The sequence below is a fragment of the Oryza glaberrima genome, chromosome 12 (assembly GCF_000147395.1).
Source record: "Oryza glaberrima chromosome 12, OglaRS2, whole genome shotgun sequence".
Taxonomy (NCBI): Eukaryota; Viridiplantae; Streptophyta; class Magnoliopsida; order Poales; family Poaceae; genus Oryza; species Oryza glaberrima.
In genome coordinates, this window is record NC_068337.1 from 11,150,070 (window position 1) to 11,173,528 (window position 23,459).

The 23,459-nt window shown below is 41.5% G+C and overlaps 2 protein-coding genes across 3 annotated transcripts; both read right to left on the reverse strand.

Annotated features, from left to right (window-relative positions):
• Positions 1 to 3,934: 3,934 nt before the first annotated feature.
• Positions 3,935 to 7,582, reverse strand: LOC127758150 (uncharacterized). 2 transcript variants are annotated; one of them, XM_052283770.1, is made up of 3 exons: positions 7,175 to 7,582; positions 5,973 to 6,555; positions 3,935 to 5,066 (listed from the first exon to the last, which is right to left on the reverse strand). In XM_052283770.1, the coding sequence occupies exons 2-3, from the start codon at positions 6,522 to 6,524 to the stop codon at positions 4,218 to 4,220; spliced, it is 1,401 nt and encodes a 466-aa protein (XP_052139730.1). In that variant the 5' UTR covers positions 6,525 to 6,555; positions 7,175 to 7,582; the 3' UTR covers positions 3,935 to 4,217. The 2 variants fall into 2 exon arrangements, with proteins under 2 accessions (XP_052139730.1, XP_052139731.1); XM_052283771.1 differs by lacking the exon at positions 7,175 to 7,582 and adding an exon at positions 7,046 to 7,160.
• Positions 7,583 to 9,920: 2,338 nt separating this feature from the next.
• Positions 9,921 to 13,617, reverse strand: LOC127757707 (40S ribosomal protein S3a-like). The gene is made up of 6 exons (XM_052283274.1): positions 13,458 to 13,617; positions 13,240 to 13,345; positions 10,799 to 10,936; positions 10,541 to 10,726; positions 10,229 to 10,429; positions 9,921 to 10,145 (listed from the first exon to the last, which is right to left on the reverse strand). The coding sequence occupies exons 1-6, from the start codon at positions 13,514 to 13,516 to the stop codon at positions 10,053 to 10,055; spliced, it is 783 nt and encodes a 260-aa protein (XP_052139234.1). The 5' UTR covers positions 13,517 to 13,617; the 3' UTR covers positions 9,921 to 10,052.
• Between the last annotated feature and the right edge of the window lie 9,842 nt (positions 13,618 to 23,459).

A 23,459-nucleotide genomic window follows, 5' to 3' on the forward strand; every position in this document is an offset into this window, starting at 1 on the left:
TCATGAAAGTACTCCCTAACGGTTTTGTCACCTTGTTTTAGATGTTCAAATTTCTCAAGGAGAGCACGTCTATAGTATGAAAACACAAATCTTTTTCTCATTAGTATTTTGCATTCATCCCAAGTTTCAAGCTTATTTCCCACAGTATGCCACCAAAAAGATGCAGAACCGGTACACTTATTACTAGCAGCCTTAATCATTTGAGCATTAGAGAAATCATACTCATCAAATTGTTTTTCTACTGCTAGCTCCCAATTAATGTATGCAGCGGAATCATACTTCCCATCAAAAGATGGCAAAACAGACTCCACTCTTGCAAGATTATGATCATGTACCTTATTTGCGTCATGCTGGTCACTTGCCATGTGTTGTCGCAAGTGAAAATGTCCACATTGAGCACGAACAGCTCCAAACTCTTTGTGTAACCCTGCCATAGTTAGTAGCAAACAAGAAACATATACAAGAATATATACGTTCCTATCAACTACTAGGTAGTGGAAACTCACAAATCACACACACTCAAGCTTTACATCGAGCTCTTACAAGTTCTTACCAATGCAAGTGGAATGGTGACATACACCGACTCAACCAAGCACCCCAATGGAGGTTGGATGTATCGATGCCTTGGCAAACACTTGCTGTACGGCTGCAATCAAATCTGTGGAGCTCTGGGTAGGCTTAAATATGTAGCAAAGGAATAGCAAATGCTCAAATCAAAGAATGCAAAGTTGAATAATTGTTCAAAGTCAAGTACCGTGCTGGTCCTAGGCTAGAACGTACTAGAGACGCGAGCCTAGACACAAACAATACCACAAGATAACACCAGAAACAACTCAAGCACACTCTGATATATGAAAGCAAACTCAAGGATACAAGTGATTTTTCTCTTTTCCTTCTTTCTTTCTTTCTATTCTTTTCTTTTTTTTCTTTTTATTTTTGGTGCGGCTTTTCTTTTCTTCTTTTTTTTCTGCACCTTTCTACCTTTTTTTTATTTCTTTTTTTTATTTTTTTTTACCAAAAACGGACTCAAGGACCTCACTGTAAGGTTTTTTTCAGCTGTAAATATAAAAATTACAGGGACTCAACTGTAAAAGTCCAAACCAAAATTAAAAATTATACAAAAATGGAATGCTGAATTTATGCTGGTTCCGTTTTTCCAAACGGATCTCGAAACTGACACCAAACAAAAATTCACCAAGGTGTTTGACACAACTCGGAACAGGCGAAACCGACGTGAGAGGGAGGGAGTCGGACTCAAAAAGTGGGCGACAAAAGGAGATGGCGCCAACCGGTCTTCACGCGTGGGGAAGGAAATAGACTCGGCCCAAGTGGAAAGTTTGGCCTTAGATCGAAACTAACCAACCTGATTGATCTAATCTACAAAACTTCCTCCAAAAACCGATCTGTTATCTTTTCTTTCTCTCCTCTTCCTCGCGCAACAGAAACAAGCACGGCCAAATACAGATGACAAACCCTTGATGCAACTCAGCAACTCCAAGACCGACCGACAAAAGCTTCTGAAAACTAGAAAAATGGAACCTTGGCGGAAAGACGATTCCGTTTTTGTAGGTCCCGACGATAACAAAGACACGACAGCGGCGGCGACAGTGGTACTAAACATGACCAGAACTCGAAACTCTAAACGGACTAAACGCTAAGACCAGCAACACGACTAGACGATGCAACGCAAACTCAACAAAGCAAAAACTGAAATGAACAATGCAATGGCACAAATATGGCTCGGTAAATGATGCGAATTTTTTTTGTATGGCTATTTTCTGGTTATAGGAAGATAAAAATTCACCGAGCAACGAAAGCTCTGATACCACCTGATGAACCCTGAGTTCCTCTCGACACTCAAGGCTGTTGTTGGCCCGATCTTTCGGTGAGTTGTGATAACTACGATTTAGGAGAAACGTTGACGATCCGACTACAACCGTACGAGACGTTGTGTTGCGCCTTAGCGATCGATACACCTCTCCGTGGGTTGTTGATCTTGCCGGTGCAGATCAACCCTATTCCTGCAAGCAAATCGAAGAAACAAGCAAGAACAAGATAAAAGCAATCTGATATTGCAAATAGGAATTTAATACAAATGATAAGTTGGGGTTCCGAAGAACAAGCAGATGGACGGTCTAGCCGACACGCGCGCTGCAAGCGAAGTAGCAATGGCTAAACTTACAATTAATCAAAACCCGAGAAACCCTGAAGGGGTAACTAGCTATATATAGGAGTGGGAGGACGACCTAGGGGTGCCTAGGATCGTGCTCCACCAGCTTGGGGCGCACCCCACATGGGCCCCACCTGGGCCGAGGTCCCAAATGAAGTTACAAGCCCATAGGCCCATTATAGGTGACGCAGCACCTTGTTCCTGTGATTCCAGCCACACGAGATGGAATTCAGAGAAGAGGCTGGATCCGTTAGAAAGAGGGCTCCGAGAGCTTTCCATCAAGTACTCACGGGCTGAAAACGGAGGTCGTATGCAGATTCGGTGGCCGTTTGAAGTCAGCAGTGTAGTAGGTGGTCGAATCGGATTCCAGCACTTGGAGTACTTGATCTCGATGTCTTCTTGTTCATGCATGATGTGAGCAATGGTTGTATCCGTAGTAGCCATGGTCACATCATTGGGGATCCAAAGTCACCAGAGCCGATGGCAGTCTGACCGAGCCGGGGCCAGTCAGATTGGAGCCACCAATAGTCTGACCGGCAAGTATTCCCACGTGCATTCAATGCACAACAACGGCTAGTTTTCTAGGCGTTGCCCTAGAGGCCAATCTGACCGATCACCCCTTGGCAGTCTCACTGGCAGGCATCTGAGAGTTAGGGTATTGGCTCCAACGACTAGTTTTGATGGGTGGGGTATAAATACTCCCCCACCAGCAACGAGGGGCCTCTCTTGGCACATTATTCACTTGCATATACTCAATACATTCACTCTTTGACCAAATTCGTTGTGATTGTTTGAGAGTAGTTTGATTCAAGACAAGTGCATTGCATTATTGTTTAAGCTAATGTGATACTTGATCATCTCTAAGTCGGGTTGTTATTACTTTTGGAGGTTGCCGCCTCCTAGACGATGTTGGTATTTGCTACGGTCACAGGTAAATCCGCAAGTGCACGGATATGCTATAGCATGTTATCCATGAGCATTTCCAAGGGTATATATTTATATTTCCGAAGAGAAAGCGGCGACGCAAAAATATAGTTTATACATCATTAATCAATTTATAATTAACTCATCATAGTCTAAACATGGGTTAGAATAAATATGATTGAGTGTATTATGTATTATGCCTTGTAAGTAAATACATAAGAGAATTACGATACAATGTCTAGTATACACTTAATACATAATACATAAGTACTTACAAGGCCTAAAGGGTCCTTGGGACAGACCTCCACGAGGTCAGTAAAATTCACTCATACCCTCTATTTTTTGCCTTTTTCACCCTATACTTGTAGGATTAGGTAACCAATTGTGGTGCAATGTCTCTCGTATGAATCCTGTCTCTAGTTAGTTGCTTGTCAATCTCTTCCTTGATGCACAACGTACTCTTGATCAAGTGACCCACATGATAGTACAAGATTTATTTCTCATCATAAGATTTTAACACTGTTTCTTTGTATTGACTTTTATAATTCAGTCAGTATGCCCCCAGCGTTTTTTATACAACTAAAATAATAAAAATGATTAATCCTATTGAAGTTTAAAAATAAGTAACCCATAGTACGCTCACGATAAGATGAACATACATGGTTGTCTTATAACCAAACTTGCGAAAGAACATACGCGTGGTCATAAACATGGTTGCTTAAGGTAAAAGTATAACTGACCGCTGCAGACTCCCTTCATCGTACCACAAACAAGCAGCAATTTTGCGAGTGAGTACCTGACGTTTGAGCTTTCAGAATGTGATTGTTCCTGTGCAGCAGATAGACCACAAGACAAACCCATATTTGATATTTCTGCATCTACATTATTATTCTCAGTAAAAGGAAAAAATAATCAACACCACACCTCGCCCAACAGGCCACAAGCCCACAACCATATATGTGATTTAAGAACAGACCAAAAAAACTGCACATTTACAACTCTACCTGATCTAAACCTGATCTATACAGTGCACTCCAATGTGTCGTGTCAATAATTTGGTATGGTATCTCTAGTATGACCACCATGTATAAATTGTATACCAATTTCAGTCCTCAAGTAAATTTCAGGAGTCCCTCCACCCCTCAGGGAGCCGCCACCGTCTGTGCCAGTAAATCGACACCCGGGACCAAAGAGGGAACATGAAGCTGTAATCTGCAGCCTCATCAGGTAGTCCACCTACTGTCAAAGGCAGCCATACATATCGCGAATCTCTCAGCTCGGATGGGCTCCACCGATCAGCCATGAAGATGAATGAACCTGACAGTCCTGGAATCGCCAACACAAATGTACTCTGGGAGAAGAATGTTGTTGATCTGAATATGTCATTCCCTCCCACACAAGGATTTCCCAGCGTCTCCCAAGGTCCCATTATTGCTGTCGCCGCATGAGCTAGTGCAGTGTTTGGTGCCCAGCCAGTGCAACCAGAGGTTATCATGTAGTAGGTGCCCTCATACTTGAAAAGCGCAGGAGCTTCTCGATGTTGTGCAATGAGAAGCCTTCGCATATTATCAGTTACATCAAGGTAGTCATCAGTTAACTGACCAATGTGGAGCTCGCTGTTGTCCTCAGAAGAATATATCAGGTAGGCCTTCCCATTGTCATCCTTGAAGATGGTCATGTCTCTACTTTCACAGTCATGTGGCTGCTTGCTGTACAGGTAACTGAATGGGCCTGTGGGAGAGTCACTGATGGCCACACCAACTGATGCTTTGGTGTAATTTGTATCATCTATGTGCATCCACATAACATATTTGCCAGTCCGATCATTATATATAACTTTGGGTCTCTCCAGGACATTGGATTTATGGAGATCATGTGTCACATTCTTTTTCTCACCTCGGAGAACAACTCCTTCATTTCTCCACGTCCACAGGTCCTTTGATGAATAGCAACTTACTCCCACAATGTCAACCTGGAAAAGGTTATCATGGTTAGGAATGACATAGGGACGCACAGAAATCTATACAGAACAGTATAACAGAATATCACAATTAATTACAATGACAGTCACTAACTCTGACACCACTAGCTCTGACACGCTACAGATGTCACTTAGACTCTGAAATACTACGTGTCTCTGCAGGATGGTGCATTTTGCTCTTGAGGCCGAGTTTAGTTCCAAACTTTTTCTTCAAACTTCGAACTTTTCCATCACATCAAAACTTTTCTACACACACAAACTTCCAACTTTTCCGTCACATCGTTCCAATTTCAACCAAACTTCCAATTTTGGCGTGAACTAAACACACCCTGAGACAGAAAATGATGATTGTTCCCTATCTATCTAGAGACAGTGCTCCGCATATCAGGACAACCAAGTAAAGCACTACATAGGGAATCCTTACTGAACAGATAAAAACCCATTTTTCAGAACCAGCCCTTTTGCTCATTTCTAAAACCCAGAGACATAATTTCCAATCATGCTGGTTAGTTAACAATATCAGATGCCATGGCACTATTGAAGTCACTTTGAAGCTCTTTATCTATTCTTTTCATCTCTGCAATCTATGTATATTAGACTAAATTCCTAGTGGCCTGCCTTGACACAAGCCAGGCTTTTCCGTACCTCCCCAACATAACATAATTGTAACATGTCCACTATCAATGGGGTGTCACCAACAGAATGTAAAAGGGCAGGAAAACTTGGTCCATCCATTAGCACACACTACTCCAAAGAAACATGCATACTACATGTATTAGATTTAGGTTCTGTGAGAAGTGCTACCCAAGTGACTACTCCTACCTAACTCATGTCAAAAGCTCTTGCACACATAAATGATGTCAAAATATGGAAAGCATAAGAAAATTTTCAACCTACCCGATCAGCTCCCTTGCTGTGAGCTTTGTATGTTTTGCCATCCTTATTCTCCCCATACCAGAAATAGGTCTCGGTTTTCTCATCGTACAGTACACCTCCTCCATGAGCTTGGATTGGATTACCATCAGTGTCAAGCCAAACTCTCCCTGGGTAGTAGAAGTACATGCTGTCATTCCCACCATTGATTGGATCTATAGCCATGTTGCGTTCTGGAAAGAACATGTCGTGCACCGCAGAAGACTCATCCAAGAACTCATCCACTACAGAAGGTGGCTTCTGCTCCCCCTTGCGCCGCACAGCCCGGGGATTCCTCCGGCTCCGGGGAGGCGATACCCGGAACTTTTCCTCCTCAACCTCCTCCAGCTCGCTTACAATTGACCGATTGATCTCATGTGTGCTGGTGCTCTCATCCTCCTTATGTATGATAAGAAGATGGAAATTCACAACTACTACCAGTGCTGCAAGGCTCCACACTGCAAGAGTTAGAGATCGGTGGCTCGCCGCATAGCAGCGGAAAGCTAATGCTTTTGGCTGCTTGCTCCTCAAACCCATGCTGGCACCTTTCTGCTCCAACTGATAATCGCTGCAATAAATTGAAGGAACAGTTCAAGGGCACAAAGAATGAATCAATGCACAAACTTATCTCTATATCAAATCAGGAAACAAACAGTTGGGGCAATTAAGAAGGGAAATTCTCCACATTAGTCCGGTATTCACTGTCCCCAGATTTCATTCCCAAAATTAGTGATGCGCCAACTCAGAAATGTTGAATGCCTCATGACAATTACAGAAATCTTTCAGAAACAAGCAAGTGAAATCAAGAATCATATCATGGGCTAAACAATGCAGACAGCCCACCCGCTCCCCAGTGAGAAAGGCAAACTTGGACCAAGAAACCTAACAGAAGCAACCCAGTACCAATAATTCAGCAAAACATGGAGCACGTCCGTAGATTTGTCCCAAGGCTACAGAATTACCCAAGAATCTAATCACTTGCTTCACAGAATAAATCCAAAAAGAAAGGAAGAAAAAAAAAGAGAGAGAGAGAAAGAGAGAGGGAAGAAGAAGCTCACCATGGCAGGTTGATCCAGAGTAGCAAGGAAGCAAAATTAAAGGCTAAACCAAACTAAACCAAACCCAATCTAATCAAGCAAGTACCTACCAACCAGCCAATTTGAAAAGAATCAGGTGAGGAGGCTCACCATGGGGTGTTTCTCGCTGCTCTTGTGAGATCTCGGCAGCAAACGGATCAGGCCCCGACACCCTCCGATTATCCTCGCTGTGATCCAAACCCCCCCTACCCCCTGCAGGGACAGGGAGATTGTGGTGGCGCCCGCCGTTGCTGGAGCGGCTGGCAATGGCCCCCGCCTCTCCTCCCTCCCTCGCGCTGCCTGCAAGGCTGCAAAGTAGTTGGTCGTTGTGGGGGAAAGGTCGGGCGTCAAGCCGTCAAGTAGTTGGCGGGTGCGTGCGTGGGGGGATGGCTGACCGGAGGAGGGAGGGGACACCACCGGACACCTGTACTGGCGGTGTGCGGCGGGGATGTGGTGTGGTGTCGTGGTTGGGGGCTTTGTGGTCTTGTGCGGCAGCAGGTGGCCGCCGTGTTTGATGTGGGTTGTGTGTGCCTGCCTCGCGACCGGCCACGCTGCTGCTGCTGCAGCTAGCCTGCTACTGCCCTTGCACGTACCGTTAACCAAATGACGAGCACACAACACAACCAAGGCCCTGTGTAGATTCTAACTTTCCTACCCACAAACTTTCAACTTTTCTATCATATCATTCCAATTTCTTCAAATTTCTAGTTTTGGTGTAGAACTAAACACAGCCCAACTCTAGAGCGGAAGGAAGGGGCGACGAGACGCGAGTCATGCGATCGAGTGACGGAGGACCTTGGCAGCTGGAGATTTTTTTTTCGGGGGATTTGGGAAGTGACGAAAATGGAAGAAACTTCAAATCGGACGTCCCATCTTCTCCAGAAAATTTAAACGGTCAAATGTTTTAGTCGTGTGATCTTATTTTTATATTATTTGATTATTGAAAAATGGGTGTATTATTTTAGAAATATGCTACAAACACGAACAATCATAACACACATACTCACCCCTTAAACACATATACGCATACCGTATATGTTTCTAAGATATACATCTTTAATGGACTAAGCCGGCATATCTTGAAAATAAAAAATCATACAGTATTGTAATAAAATTATACGTTTAAGGGTGACTTTATGTTATCATAATTAATACATCACTCATGGAAAACAGTAAAAAGCGTGCGGAAAACCAAATCCATATCAAGATATTACGTAGGTATACGCTTTTTAAATTCATGCGGAAAAAAAATAGAGTGCAAAGGTCTCAAACATAGCATACCGAAAAAAATACAGCGCAAAGGTCTCAAACATAGTTGTGTTGTCCATAGTTAACATGGTTGATAAAATGTACGGGTGTCCAATTCATAACCGCATTGTTGCATGGCCACACTGCCCAGGATTTAAGCCTGTCACGAAGAGAATCTCTAACAAACTACCAAAATCAAACTCTGCAAATACTATATAACCACAGAACTTTGATTAATTATACTTCGCTGCTGCTGCTGCTGCAGCAGCAGCAAGTTGAGATTAATTATACCATTTATTTTTTTAAAAGAATGCCACAAAACTTTATTGAGGGCTCCTATAGAACAAAGGATTTTTAAAGAATTTACAGGAATTCAATCCAATAGAAAATTTTCCTATGGGGTCATTTGGATGATGGGAACAGCTAAAAAAAACCTATGAAATTTCTTTGGATTGGTTCAAAACAAGGAGGAATTCTAAAATGAGATTCATCCTATGGAAAAAATTCTTTGTGTTCACCTCTCTTTTAATTCCTGTGTCACTCTATCCAAACGGCTATTCTCGTAGTTCTTATGTGTTTTTCCAATCCATAGGAATTGGATTTGAGGTGTGTCATAAGATTTATGGGATTTAGCTGTTTAGGGCATTTCATTTCTGCATTTTTCATGTTCCTACATTTTAAGAATCAAAAAATAGCATGGTACATCAACCAAACATCTACCTACCTAGGCGAACACACGAAGTTGGTGGTGCAGATCAGCAGATGGTACTAAAATGCCAATGATGCTTCAGTCTCTTTCCTAAAAGGGGACTCATTGCCAACTCGTAACATATGTAGAGAGCCAGAGAGGGTAAGAGTCATCGAGGCATCAAGCAACGCCTGGACAACATTGGCTCGAAGCAAATTTTGTTCTTCATACTTACAAGAAAGCTAGTCCTTCAAGAAATCAAGAAATGAAAAGTCGAATCCTTCGTCTGATGGGTGCGTTGTCAATACCAGGTTACTTACCAACCTAGAAATCATGTTAGTCTTGGGCTCTTGGCCAGCCATCTAGAAATGTTGTTGGCTGGAATACAGGCGGATTAGAAAGATGAAGTTGCATACAGTGCATCTGGTATGTATGATATGGTAATGCCTTCAACATGAAGCTGTTTTCTCGTGTTAGTGGAAAAAAAATTAAGCCTCATATTCGATCTCCTCTTTTGAGCAGCCAAACATTAGGACCCAAAGCATGCTTCTAAATGAAAATACAGAAATCTCACGAGACAACCCACATAATCTGTATATAACTTCTTCCACTGAATCAAAAAATTTCCAATGAGATTGATACAGGCTACAGAATATGGCAAGCAAGCGAATGCATACAAACGAACCTGGGTTAGGCATATAGCCATAACCAGAGTTTTTGCGGCCACCACAAAACAAAAAACTAAAAATAGTAGCACAATTACACACCACCAAAACTGACAACCGCATAAAGGTCCAAAGCATTAGAGATCAGTTAAAGAACTTTCTTCTTTATCAGTCTTGACTTGTCAGGTTGCAAAAAAAAGAAGGAAAGCACAAACTTTAGACAAATAAACTTCCATCCAGAAAACAAAAACGATGCTGGCTAGTAATCTCAAGAAAGTATTCAGGAAATTAGCCACAAAAACCGAGCCTGCTGCTCGTGATCAAAAACCTTGATAGGCGATACATATATATATTGTCTGAATAAAATAGCAGTAAAATAAGTGAAAATCTACTCGGCAGTGACCTCCTGTCCTACCACGACCTCATCTTCTGCAGGCCTCTCGAGCTTCGTCCCAACGTCCTCCTTGTAATCTCCATGAACCTGGAACATGACACAAGCCACATTACAATGCTGATTCATGTCATACAAGGTCAAATGAAAATGGATTAGATTGTAACAGTCACCTCCATAAGCTTGCCCAGGTCAAATTTTGGGGCCTTGAGGATCTTGACTTTGCGCACAAACACATTCTGAAGCGGGAAGATGCTTGATGTGGCCTTCTCGATTTCCTTCCCAATCACCTCAGGAATGAATTTTGACACCAGCTCCTTGAGATCACAGGATGATGCCTGGTTCACCATGATCTCCACCATCTTGCGACGGATCTGCACAGATTACAATCAAACACGATAAACAAGCAGCTCAACAATAGCAGAACAACTATACATCAATTGAATTTGATAAAGAAAAAATAACTATACATCGATTGAAATTACCTGTCGAATCTGGCTTGCTTGAGCATAGCATGTCCGTTTGACTTGATTTGGCCTCCTCTTGGTGAAGCCAATGCAGAAGAGACGCAGCATGTAGTTATCAGTGGTCTTTACATCCACATGAGCCTCTATTAGCGTCTGCCATTTCTTGACCAATGATCTGAGCTTGTCGGTCGTGAAACTCATGCCCTACAATACAACTGGTTAACAACAAAAATTACAACCTGGAGAAGTAATTTTGCACAGTAAGAGAAGCATTACCCAGAAGTTTGTAAGAACATTTTTCCCCTGCACATCCTCGGCACGTAGTCTGATCTTACGGTACGCCTGATCCTCATCGTTCTGAAGATCAGCCAAGGAGACCTCAAACACACGGTGCTTGAGGCCCTCTGAAGCAATCTAAAATGAAGGAAATATCAAATGTCATCAAACGATATCTAAGATTATGTTGCTGATGACCAAATATGTAAACACAGATAAACAGACAAATAAAGGAACAACTGCTATTGAACTATAACATTCAGAGATCCACTAAGAACGACATGTATTCCTACATAATGCTGCACCAAACCTAAGTCAGGAGTGCATCCAATGCAGTGGAGGAACAAAGAAGACTTAAAAGAACACATTAACCACTAACAACACTAGTGTTACTTTTTGTAGGACTATGGATTACTAAAACAGAATAGCGTATCAGCATAAACAGAAAAAAAATTAAGGAAACACTAAACTGTACATTACTGTAGTTCAAATATGTGGAAGTAGAGAGCATTGGACCCAAGATAAAAAAAAGTAGTGTTTTCTGCAATTCAACAATAATAGTTTGTCAACTGTATTACCAAGTTCATCTGAACTAGCATCATCATCTTGAACCAAAATTATTTCTTTATGCTAATTAGAGGCCCTGTAGAAGCCTCCATCTTAATTCTATGAGGTATAAAGAGCTAGACATTTTCACATTAATCTGAAAAAGAAAAATCATTTATCTCTGAATCTACAGTTAAATCTTCCAGCCTATTGTGGAATATGTATGTACCATCTGTGAGAAGCATATAGGACAGAAACATGCATACAAGATTCAAATTTTTACTTAGATGCAAAGGTCAAATGCTTGTCAGATTGGTTTTGTGTAGCTTCAACAGGATTCATGCATGAGTATTCTTTTTCTTAATTCCTTTTGTTAGTGCATATAGGACTCGATAGTCTACATGCATATCCTATTGTTTTGCCACAGAACAGAAGAAATGCAAGGTCATGTTAGTCCAACTGTTAATCTCAGCTAATAACATCAAACTGTTCTTGTGTCACCAGTATGGAATAGATGACGTAACATAGCCGTATTGTTTTTAAATACTCCCTCCCATCCCAAATTATAGGGCGTCCCCTTTTTAAAGGAAAATCAAACTCGGTAGCATTTGACTAATAATCATACTAACTATATCTATACTAAGTATTATGCATGTTATATCACTAGATTCATATTTTGAAGTACTTTCATGTGATGCTAATTTCATATTTGTTGGGATTATAGAAGGAAATAAAATACTGGTCAAAGTATGTTATTGAATACCGTGTAAAAAAATATAGGCCTTATAATAATTTGGACAAAATTGGTTTCACGCCATCGAAAGTTCTCCAGTTTTGCTCTGTACCACTGAAAGTTACTGGTGCACTTAAATACCACCCAAAGTTTGCTCCGTTAGCTTTTATACCACATCTGTGTACCTACTGTTAGATATTGGTTTTTCTTTTTATTTTTTTGCTAGAATATGGAGGTATATGACCATATTGCCCTGCTCTATACATCCAATGTTCTGCATCCAGTTTTTATTCGTGGACAGTCGGGCATTGCGCTTGAGAAGCACGGGCAAGCGGAGGCGGCGGGAGAGGCGCGTTGCTGCACACCTTCACCCAGGGACGACGAGCAGCACCGGCAGGAGGCACGGAGCTGCACGGCTTTGGCACGCGGTGGCCGGGGACGACGAGCGGCTGCACAGCTTCGGCGGCCAGGAAGGACCAGCAGCTCGGGCAGGAGGCATAGCTGCACAGCTTATGCGCACACGGTGGCTGGGGTGTCCCCAGACTGGGGACGACGAGCAGCTCCGACGGGAGGCGTGGAGCAGCACGCCTTCGGCCGTTCGGCACACGCACATACAGCAGCTTGCCCTTTGCCCTGGTTGCATCGTGCGCGGCGACGAACAGATGAACAGGCCAACGCCATGGATGGATTGGTTGTGCTTGATCTTGTTGACCAGAAACAAGGGCATTTTAGATATGCTTAACGGAAGAAACTCGAACTCAGAAGGAAATGGTATAAAAGCTAACGGAGTAAACTTTGGGTGGTATTAAAGTGCACCAGCAACTTTCAGTGGTATAAAGCAAAACTGGAGAACTTTCAGTGGCGTGGAACCAATTTTCCCTATAATTTGGAACAGAGGGAGTAGCACATAAACAACAATCGAACAGGAAAAGTAACATGCATCTTCTAGATATCTGTATGTTCTCCCAGCCCATACTACAAGTACATCAAACACAAATCAATCCTACATATGCCGTGCTCAAGCACAACAAAGATAGAAACTTGCCAAATCAATGACATGGCCTGTGCGAGGGAACATCACGCAGGAACGACTAAGCAACAAATCCTTAGTGCAGTACAGAACAGAGACCACCCAAGCACAAGCAAGCGAGCAGGCTGATACCTTTGTGCCCTGTGTCCTGGACACGAGCGTCTTCCCGACGTTTCTCACGTTGAACACCGACGGGGCCTTGATATCATACCAATCCTTCTTCGCAAAAGGATCGACGCTGCAAGAAAAACGAACGAGCAGGAAGCCACATCAACACCCATGCGCCATGGCAACCAAGAGCGAAAGGAAGAAGGACGGACGAGGAGGGTGGGGGGGAGAGGTAAACTCACGTCTTCTTCTTGGATCCCTTCTTCCCCTTCGAGATCCGCTTGTTCTTGCCGACGGCCATGGCTGACGCTGCTCCTGCTCCGGTGGTGCTCGGGCGGCGTCAGTGGCGGCGGCGGCGGCACTGCCTCGCTCGCTCTCGTCTTGGGTGGGGCGCGGCGCGGGTGGAACCCTATCTAGGGCGAGGGGTGGGTTTATATACTCATACGTGCGGGGCTCGATTCCGCGGCTGAGATGGGCCGCTTGAATAGAGTGGATGAACGGCTGCGAGGAATAAGTTCACTTTGTCTCCCTTAACTAGTAGCCGAATATGGTTCATGTCCCTAAACCACGATACTGGATATCTCAATTCCTCAACTATTAAAACTGGTGCAAATTGACCCTCGGTGATTTTGGAGGGCGGTTTCGCTAACATGGCGTCTACGTGACGGTGTTCATCTGGTCTTTGTTACATGTGGCGTTGATGTGGTGCTTAGGTGGTATTAGAATTAAAAAAATACTAGGTAATACCCCGCGCTTTGCTGCAGGATTCATTGATGAGTATATTTAAATATTGTCGAAATGATGAAAGTTGAAATGTTGAGAAAATAATGTGAGGAAGATAATTTGACACATACTTGTTGATCTCTATAATATAGTATTGTAGATGATGTGTCATGCTTACATGGGTTTTAAATAGGCTAGAATAGGAATTGCTAGTGAGTGAAGAAGTGGCATACTTGCATGGGATTTTAAATGGGCTAGAATAGTAATTCCTAGTAGGTGATGATGTTGCATGCTTGCATGTTGAGCTTTAGCTTCTAATAATTTTAGTGGGTACCAACTATATAGAAAGTATAGATATGTGGAACCCATTTGTCATTCACACCAAAAAAAATTGTGGAACCCGCACATGTGGGGTCCACATGTCATCCTCTCTCCTTCCTTTCTTCCTCTCCCCTCTCTCTCTCCCTTCTCTCTCTTTCTCTCCCCCTTTCTCTTCCCATAGGGAGGCAGCATGCGGGCGAGGGCCGGAGTGGCAGTGGGGGGCGTTGGAGCGTCCACCACTCCCTTCCACTTCGCCACGTCACCTCCATGTCCTTCCACTTCGCCTCGTCGCCTCCATGTCGTCGTCCGCATCCCCTTCCCCCCTCTCCCGCTGCTCCGGCTATAAAAGTAATTTGTAATTTTTAATCAAAACATAATAATGTGAAATCTTGTTATAAAGATTTAGTTGTTACGAACACAATGATGTAATTGGATCATAGATCAAATGAGTATTTTAAGAGAAAATTTTATTTGAAGCATAAGTAGTATGAATATATTTTCTACTTGCTTGATGGACTAGTCCCTATAGCTAAAATATTCAGACAAACATCTAATAAGTCTCTTGATAGCACTAAAATGAGAGGCCTCTTAATTTAGATTTTTGCCAAAGAAACGTAGGTGTGACATAAGGAGTTAGAAGATGAAAGTGGTAGTGAACCGTCAAAAATGAGAATAAACCATAATGGTAGAACACCTCACCGCATCCCTTAGCTTAGAGAACAAGAGAGGCGGGTGCGGGAAGTGAGGACCTCGGTGACACCATTGGTGCCTTCAAGTGCCAACGAGTTCAGGGTGGACGCATTAGGAGGGGAGCAGTAGCATCAAGCGACTAAGCATGAGGAGCAATGTGTCAGGACTCGGGAGGAGGATAGGGAAGAGGAAAGGAAGGTGATTGTAGGAGGATGAATCTTTAAGCGATCTAGATCGTCCAAAAGTTTACCGAGATGAGGAGGAATTTTCCCGTAAATGTTATAGGCAGTCCCACTTTTTTTCTTCAAGAATTTCATTAACACTATTGAGCCAGATTATTGGCTCAATGCTGAAAATCCAAGATTATTGCAAACGCGGCGTCTAAGACCCGAAATATGATGCAACCTATTGCTCTGATCTAGCTTTTGAAACATAATCTAGCATTACAGTAAGCACTGCTGGAGAAAGGGACTTTAGTCCCGGTTCGCAACCGTTTTTTGGATGCATAATCCGCCCATCTTTAGTCCTGATTGAAATAATCGGGACTAAAGATGCATATTAAGTCAAAAAAATGTGTGGGATGTAGAATTCGAACTAAAGATCTCTCATCTCAGCTCTTACGTGCGTTACCATCCTACCTACTACACACATCTAACTTAGATGGCAATGCTTTCTTTTTAAACTAACCCTAGAGGCATCTTTAGTCCAGGTTGGTAACACCAACCTGGACTAAATATAGCCTGACATGAACTAACAGCTATTGAATCGTGGCTAAAAATATGATTTTTGGCATCCGATCAAAGATCAGTTCTTTAGTAGTGAAGCCTTTATACTTCTATAAAATGTTGATACGAGATATTTAGCCTCTCTAAATAACGCCCCAAGCATAGAGCTTTGTAGGCCACTACCTTAAGGTAACACGCCCCTGCCAACTTCGGAAGCATAAAAAAGAGCCGTGAGATAAGCTTCCATTCCAGCATCTGCTTCAACCACCTGGCCATTAGTATCCCTAACAACAAAACCCCAGCCACCTTGAGCGGGTGTTATCATCAAAATCACCATCAGTGCGTTAACCTTCAGGTTAGGGTCATCTGGTTTCTGCCAAAATTTAAGCATGATGTCCCTAGTAAGTTCAGGTCTCCCAAAAGATTCAGCAAATTCAGAAATTTAGCCCACAACCACTACTAGAAAAAACATAAACAGGCCAAAACGAATTTTCCAGGCGGCCATCTACTTCGCCCGCACTTCAAGGCCTGTGAAAATACATGATTTTTGCAGGCGGACATTTGCCCCGCCTGCAAAAATGATTTTCGCAGGCGGCATCTCCATCTTCGCATGCGCTATAGCCACCCGCCTATGAAAATGTTATCGGCGAACAAAAAAAACACCACTCACCCGCTGCCGCCCTCCCCCCACTGGCTGTGCCGTCGCCGTCGCCGTCGCCACTGTTCGTCGGAGCCACCGTCAACGGCGCCCCTCCCCCAGCCACTCCTCCTCGAAGCCGACGCCACCCTTGCCCTCTGAGCCGTGCGCGAGAGAGAGAAGGATGGTGGAGAGAAATGAGTGGTGGAGAGGATGATGGTGATGGAGAGGATGATGGTGGAGGAAAGGATAAGATGACTTAGATATTATTTTAGGGTGAGTTGCAGGCACGATTTTCGGAGGCGGACAACATAAGGCATCCGCCCTGCGATTAGCGGATGCCTTATCTAGTCCGCCTATGAAAATGATTACAGCAGATGGCAGCTTATATCATCCGCCTGTAAAAATCTATTTTCGTAGGCGGATGACAGTCTCAACCCCCGTTTACATTTTCGTAGGCGATCATTTGGTTCCGAGAGGCCTATCCATTTGGAAAAAATATATCATCACCTGGAAAAATGGTTTTTCTAGTAGTGAACAAAACCACACATAGCTATGTTACCGACTTCTGAGAGTTTCACCGGAGTTGACTGCATTTCGTTCTGACCAAAAAACTAGGTAGCTAATCTTTTTTTCAATCTCCGTACTTTGTTAATATGATAATAGGATGAATGAGGCAATTGCAATAGTTTAACCAATCAATCGATATAAGATAGAGCATAGGAATATCTTCCTCGGTAGCTAATGTGTGAGCGCTTTAATTATATACCAGTAAACCTCTCAACGGATTCGGTGCATTCTCAGTCAAAGTTATCACCCTCAGAACACTCATAGAAAAGAGACCTGGATGATCTGACTTTATACAACAAGTTATCATGTCTCTGCTAGATTCTGATAAGCCACTCGAAATTATCAAGTTATAATTGTCTCTATATTTCCTATTTCGATGAAACTTAGTGCATGTTACAAGTTGCTTCAACTAGTTCCTTGTAACTACTACATCCGTTCCAAAATATAATAACTTTTAGCTACGAATTTAGACACATATTTATTTAGATTCGTAACTAAAAATACTTATATTTTGGGACAAAGGGAGTAGCTCTTAAAAAGTGTAGTTCTGTAGTAGTAGAAGTGGATGTTTGTGATGTTTGCACAATGATTATGCGGAACTAGTTCTAAGGTTGTGTTCTTCCCCTACTTTCCCAACTCACTTCCTCTTTTTCTGCATGTATACTTTCCAAACTACTAGAAGTGGATGTTTATGATGTTTGCATAATGATTCTGCGAAATTAGCTTTAAAGTTGTGTTCTACCCCTACTTTCCTAACTCAGTTTACTCTTTTTCCGCATGCATATTTTTCAAACTACTAAATGGTGTGTTTTTTAAAAAAAGTTATAGAAAAATCTATATATATTAAAAATCCATTAAACATCCTACAAACGCTCTCATACCTCCATGTGGCAATCCTGTAAACGCTCCTAAGTCGCTACATGGCGTTTTAATAGATTACAAACATGTCGTAAGTATGAAACAAGTAGCGTCAATGTGAACCAATTAGAGTAGCTTTATTGTGTTGGAAGTTTTTTTTTAAAAAAATAGAGCCCTTAAATTATAAAAAGGAAAACACCTTACTTTTAATTTACACTTAATTTGTGAAATATGTTCCTAAAACAAGCTAAACCTATCATCTATTAAAGATGATTAAGCGAATTATAGATAATTTCTTATAGGGGCAAATTAATTTTTGTACAATACAATGATAACAAAATAGATTGGAAAAACGTTATTTAAGCAATACCATGAAGAATTTCTTTGGAAATCATATTTTTGAACTACAACACGAATAATCCAATTGGTGTTATATGTTCTTATAAGTTTCTAACGCAATCTAATATGCATGTCCACGCGAATACGCGGGCTACCTTCCTAGTTGCTTTTAAAAATCATATTAACTCATTTTTTCAAAAGTAGCTAATACTTAACTAATCATATACTAACTAGTAATATGCCCGTGCTAAACGCTACGGTGCAATTCTATTTGTCTTCAATAACTTTTAAAATTTGATGTTAGCAAAAAAAAAAAAACTATTTTTCTATGGTCAATACTGAGGAGAGGCGGATAGAATCGACTCGCTCGAGTTATCGGCCCAACCGTATCATTTGAAATGTGGCCTCTTGAGGCCACAATATTTTTTTCGTCAGAATGGGTTGAAACCGCCCGCAATTTTAATGTGTTACTGCCCATCCAAGCACATCTTTTAATTTACGCCCTGAAAAGTCAACATAATTTCCACCGGTTTTGGCCCAATTATTGTTCAAGCAGGTAAATGGTTAGAAGTAGAGTAATAAAAATCAAACTATTTTATCAAACATGTGGCAAAAAATAAAATAGACGCATGACATTATCCTAAAATAGACTATTTTACCACAAGCACACCAAAAAACGTGCCTGACATGAATAGTAATTCAGAGTTTCGCACATGAAAAATCCATTTGAGCTCTGCACAGAGGATTCCTTTTTTTCTCACTTTATAATAAAAATATAGGGCATATAGACATGCTCATCGTGCTGGTGGAAAAATAATTGTACCCCAAAAATCTACTGTATATAGGGAAAAAAATCCACATTTGTTAGCAAATTATTAAATTTCATAGTAGCACACCAAAAAACGTGCCTGACATGAATCGTAATTCAGAGTTTCGCACATGAAAAATTCATTTGAGCTCTGCACAGAGGATTCCTTTTTTTTTCCCACTTTATAATAAAAATATAGGGCATATAGACATGCTCATCGTGCTGGTGGAAAAATAATTGTGCCCCAAAAATCTACTGTATATAGGGAAAAATCCACATTTGTTAGTAAATTATTAAATTTCATAGTAGTAATCATAAAAAAAAGGAGATTTGGAGGGAGAGACGTCTCTCCAAACATTTTTAAGAATAAATTGTGAGCACATTGGGGATTGAACACGGGACCTCGGGGTTGAAACCACACACCGCTTGCCACTGCACTATCATAGTAGTAATCATACACATTTCTTACTATATACCTTGCTTTGGTCTAACATTTTGCACATGAAAAACTTCAATGAAGAAATAAAAAAAAATACAACATGCAGTTGAGTCTAATTTGATAGAGTACTGGAACTAATGAGAATGTATAATTTCCAAATCTGCATACATTCAATATATCTCCAAACTTTGGACAACTATTCCTGAAACTGAATCATAATTCATGGATCAAACCTATGTAATAAATATATCATTGCAGTATGCCACCTTCCTCCATTTACAATTAACAGATATCAGGCCACACAATCCATTTACATCTAACAGATATTATGTCATAATTCAGTATGGATAATTGGATACATATGCTACCAAGCCTTGAAGAGCGGTATTCTACATGGTCCAGTGTTAATGTACCATACTGCATGGAAAACCTGCTTTTTGACACACAAACATTCTAGTATGCTGTCTTTGGGACATTTGAAATTATTTGCCCTATATGGCGATGACGATTCACAGGAATAATTCTTATAGTTTATCCAAAGTAAACAGAAATTATAGATTTGTCACGGGCAAGGATATTGCGAACGGGAATATATAGAACGTAGCAGGGGCGAAGCCAGGAAAAATGGTCACCGGGGTCTACTAACTAATGATACTAACAGTAGATCTATAGCTTGCAATGACCTAAGACTATGCATAAGATAGAGCTAAATTAACAGTGACATATTATGATAAAATAAAGTCTGTTGCTGTAGTGGTTACCTCTTACATGTTACAAATTTTGTCTACGGCTCCTATTCTCCATCTTGTGAAAGCCAACAACCACATCATTATTTGGAATTGAAGCTAGCATTTCCGGCTCGACGAAACAAATGATACAATCATTCATAAATTGATCACCAATACGATTCCGTAGAATTTACTCCACCACGATTCTCATTATCACCATGGGGGGTATTTTTGTTTTCAAGAATCAATCCATCATAGTTTGCATGCCTATTAAATAGTTATAGAACAAGATTGATCAGGAACACAATTACACAATATAGACAACAAATGCATAAGCAGCCACTCTTAGCAAAACCACTAATTTCTTACCATCCGTTATGTTGGGAAGAAAAAAAATTATGAATATATGATTCAATCCTCCTCCTCGTTCACGCCCATCAGGCATCAGGCCATGTAACAGAAGTCTGAATAAATTGAAAAGTGCATATTTCAGATTTCAGAACCCTAAATAACTAAGATTAGGTTTCAGAGATGAGAAAACAAGAATTTGGGATAGTCCCCGCAGAAAAAAAAATGGGATAGGGTTACCTACTTACCTGATCAAACGGCAGCTCGGCTGCTCGCACTGGCCGTCGCGGCGTCACTGATAACCTAATCCTAGTTCTTGACGTCTTTCGTCTTCACCAATTCGCCCGTTCGCCGACCGTCCGGCCATCCCGGCGTCTCGACCGCCCTTGCCTAGAAGTGTGACTCGAGAAGACCTGAAGACGAGAAGTCGAGACTCCGTAATTACCAGGGAGGAATACTAGAATACGTTATCAAAATAGGGAATTTGTGGAGACTAGTGGAGTAGTGGGCTGCCAGCCTTGTGGGCTCAAATCCAAGCGTTTTCTCATTATGTGGGCTGGGCTGACCTAGCTTAGATATTAATTTGTTTGTTGTGTCATTACTGCTAATCACAAGTGGGCTTCAACTAATTAATTCTACTGGGGTCTAATACTTTTTTTGACCGGGGTCAGTGCCGGTAAAATAGGGGGGGGGGGGTATAACATGCTTGTTAAAAATCGTCGGGGTCAGTAGACCCCGATGCTTTGCTGTGGCGTCGCCCCTGGAACGTAGATTACATTTGAAGGAGGTACCTGGACACGACCCTGTAGATTACATTTGAAGGAGGTACCTGGACACGACCCTGGATCTCAGGATCTTATTCCAAATTGCAGCGTGTATCTAAGGTTCTTATTCTAAATTCTAAATTCCAGAATGAATCCACGTTGTTGTTTAAAGCCTGAGATGTGCTGAATTAATTAAGCTATGTATGGTTCGCATATATTCGAAGACTAATTAGCACAGTACCTTGGTCACAGAAGCAGTCGCCAATACTGTTGCAGCACGATTCTTCAAAAAGAGCAGGAAATCTCCAAACGTCAGGTACAAAACCATGATCAAAGATCGTATCTTCCAGGAATAAACCCTACGCTGCAAAACAAGAAAATCAGGAGGTAGTATGAACTGTAGACATTAGACAGTAAAGAGGGTGGGTGAAGGAAAAAATAATTCTTCCACCTCCATCAATTCTCCATTTTCTTTGCCAGGCATAGTCTCAGAATATTTCGTTATTTTTAAATGGACAACAATTGTTAGGAAAGCATCTTATTTCCGGTCAGCATTATGCTATATAGTCATGCTTCTAAATTTTTTTTTAAAAAAGACCTCTATGGTACTGATATATGGTATAAACAGGCATATAACACCTGAATAATTGAGGCGAGGCAATCGTGGGAGAGAGGCAATTCTGTACCCCTGTGCCCTTATCGTTTTGAAAAGAAGCAATTTTTGTAGGGTGGCAATAACATACAGCACTCGTTATAACTCAGTGATACTTCAGGCAAGAAAACCAATAGGAGAAATTGTACAGCAAGTAGGAGACATTAACTGTACAACAAATTGTACACCAGTAAAGTATATAACCAATTGCTAAAGGGACGTTAACCGTATAACTAATAGGAGAAATTGTGGTTACCTTTGGTTCCTGTCCGAACTGTTTGGGAGGACCCAAAGGGTAATTGGGATTTGAAGAAGGAAGCATGGTGTCGACCAACTCTGGAATTTCAGTTGTTCGCTAATACTTCTGCTAGGTGATGGCGATGGTCGAGAAAACAAATGCTATACCACATACACTCAAACAATATTACCATTTGACACCACTTAAGAAAAAAAAAACGAAGGGGGAGGAGAACTGCGTCTTACATTGAGCCACCTGCGGCGGGTTCCAAACAGCCGAGATCCCAAGACGTCTGCGGAGGGTCGGTGGCGAATCTCGGTGTTGGTGGTGAATCGCACGGGATCGACAATGACCTGGTAAGATAGGGTGTTTATCGAGGAAGAGCCAAGAGGATAATTATGAAAACAAAGGATAAACACGTGACCGAGTCTATTTATCTAGGAAAAAAAGAAAAAAAATTGGTACTGGCATTTGAATTTTAAAAGGAAAAGACGCTATGGGGAGATCGGGTTGGCGGCGGCACCGATCTGGGCAAGGGCGAGAGCAGGGTCGGCGATAGCGCGATAAGCAGCGATGAGCGGCGAGGGTGAGACGCACCGATTTGGGCCTCGGGGGGGGGGGGGGGGGGGGGGGGGGGGGCGATGAATGCGCGAAGGGGAGATCGCGTGCGTGATTTTTCTGGGTGACCCCGCATGTGCTTTTGTTGATTGAGATGCGTTGGATGATTTTCGTCCGTTGGATTTCATTGAGATGATCTGAGCAGTTGAGTGATGAACGAAAGAATAAGTGAAAGTATTTGTCGAACTATAGGGTAGATATTTTTAAATACTAAATGATTTCAACTAAAAAGGTCATCAACAATAAAGTTGTATAACTCATCAATATCTACAACTTTTGTTTTGGCCATTTTTCTATATGACTTTGTTTAAACAGTTTGAATTTGAATTTCAAATTATGATAACTTCAAACAACATTTACAAGTACTAGATGATTTCAACGGAAAAAGTCATCAACAACAATGTTGTATAACTCATCAAGATCTATAACTTTTATTTGGGTCATTTCTTCGTTCGACTAGTGATTCGTAACATTGTTCACAAAATGTACATATCTCTTATACGTTTATAAACAATAAGAGAGATATGTAGATTTTGTGAACAATGTTACAAACCACTTCGTCGGATGAAGACATGATGAAAATTAAAGTTATAGATATTGATGAGTTATACAACTTTGTTATTGATGACTTTTTGAGTTGAAATCATTTAGTACTTGTAAATGTTGTTTGAAGTTGTCATAATCTGAAATTCAAATTCAAACCGTTGACACAAAGTCATATAGCAAAATGACCAAAATAAAAATTATAGGTATTGATGAGTTATACAACTTTGTTGTTGATGATCT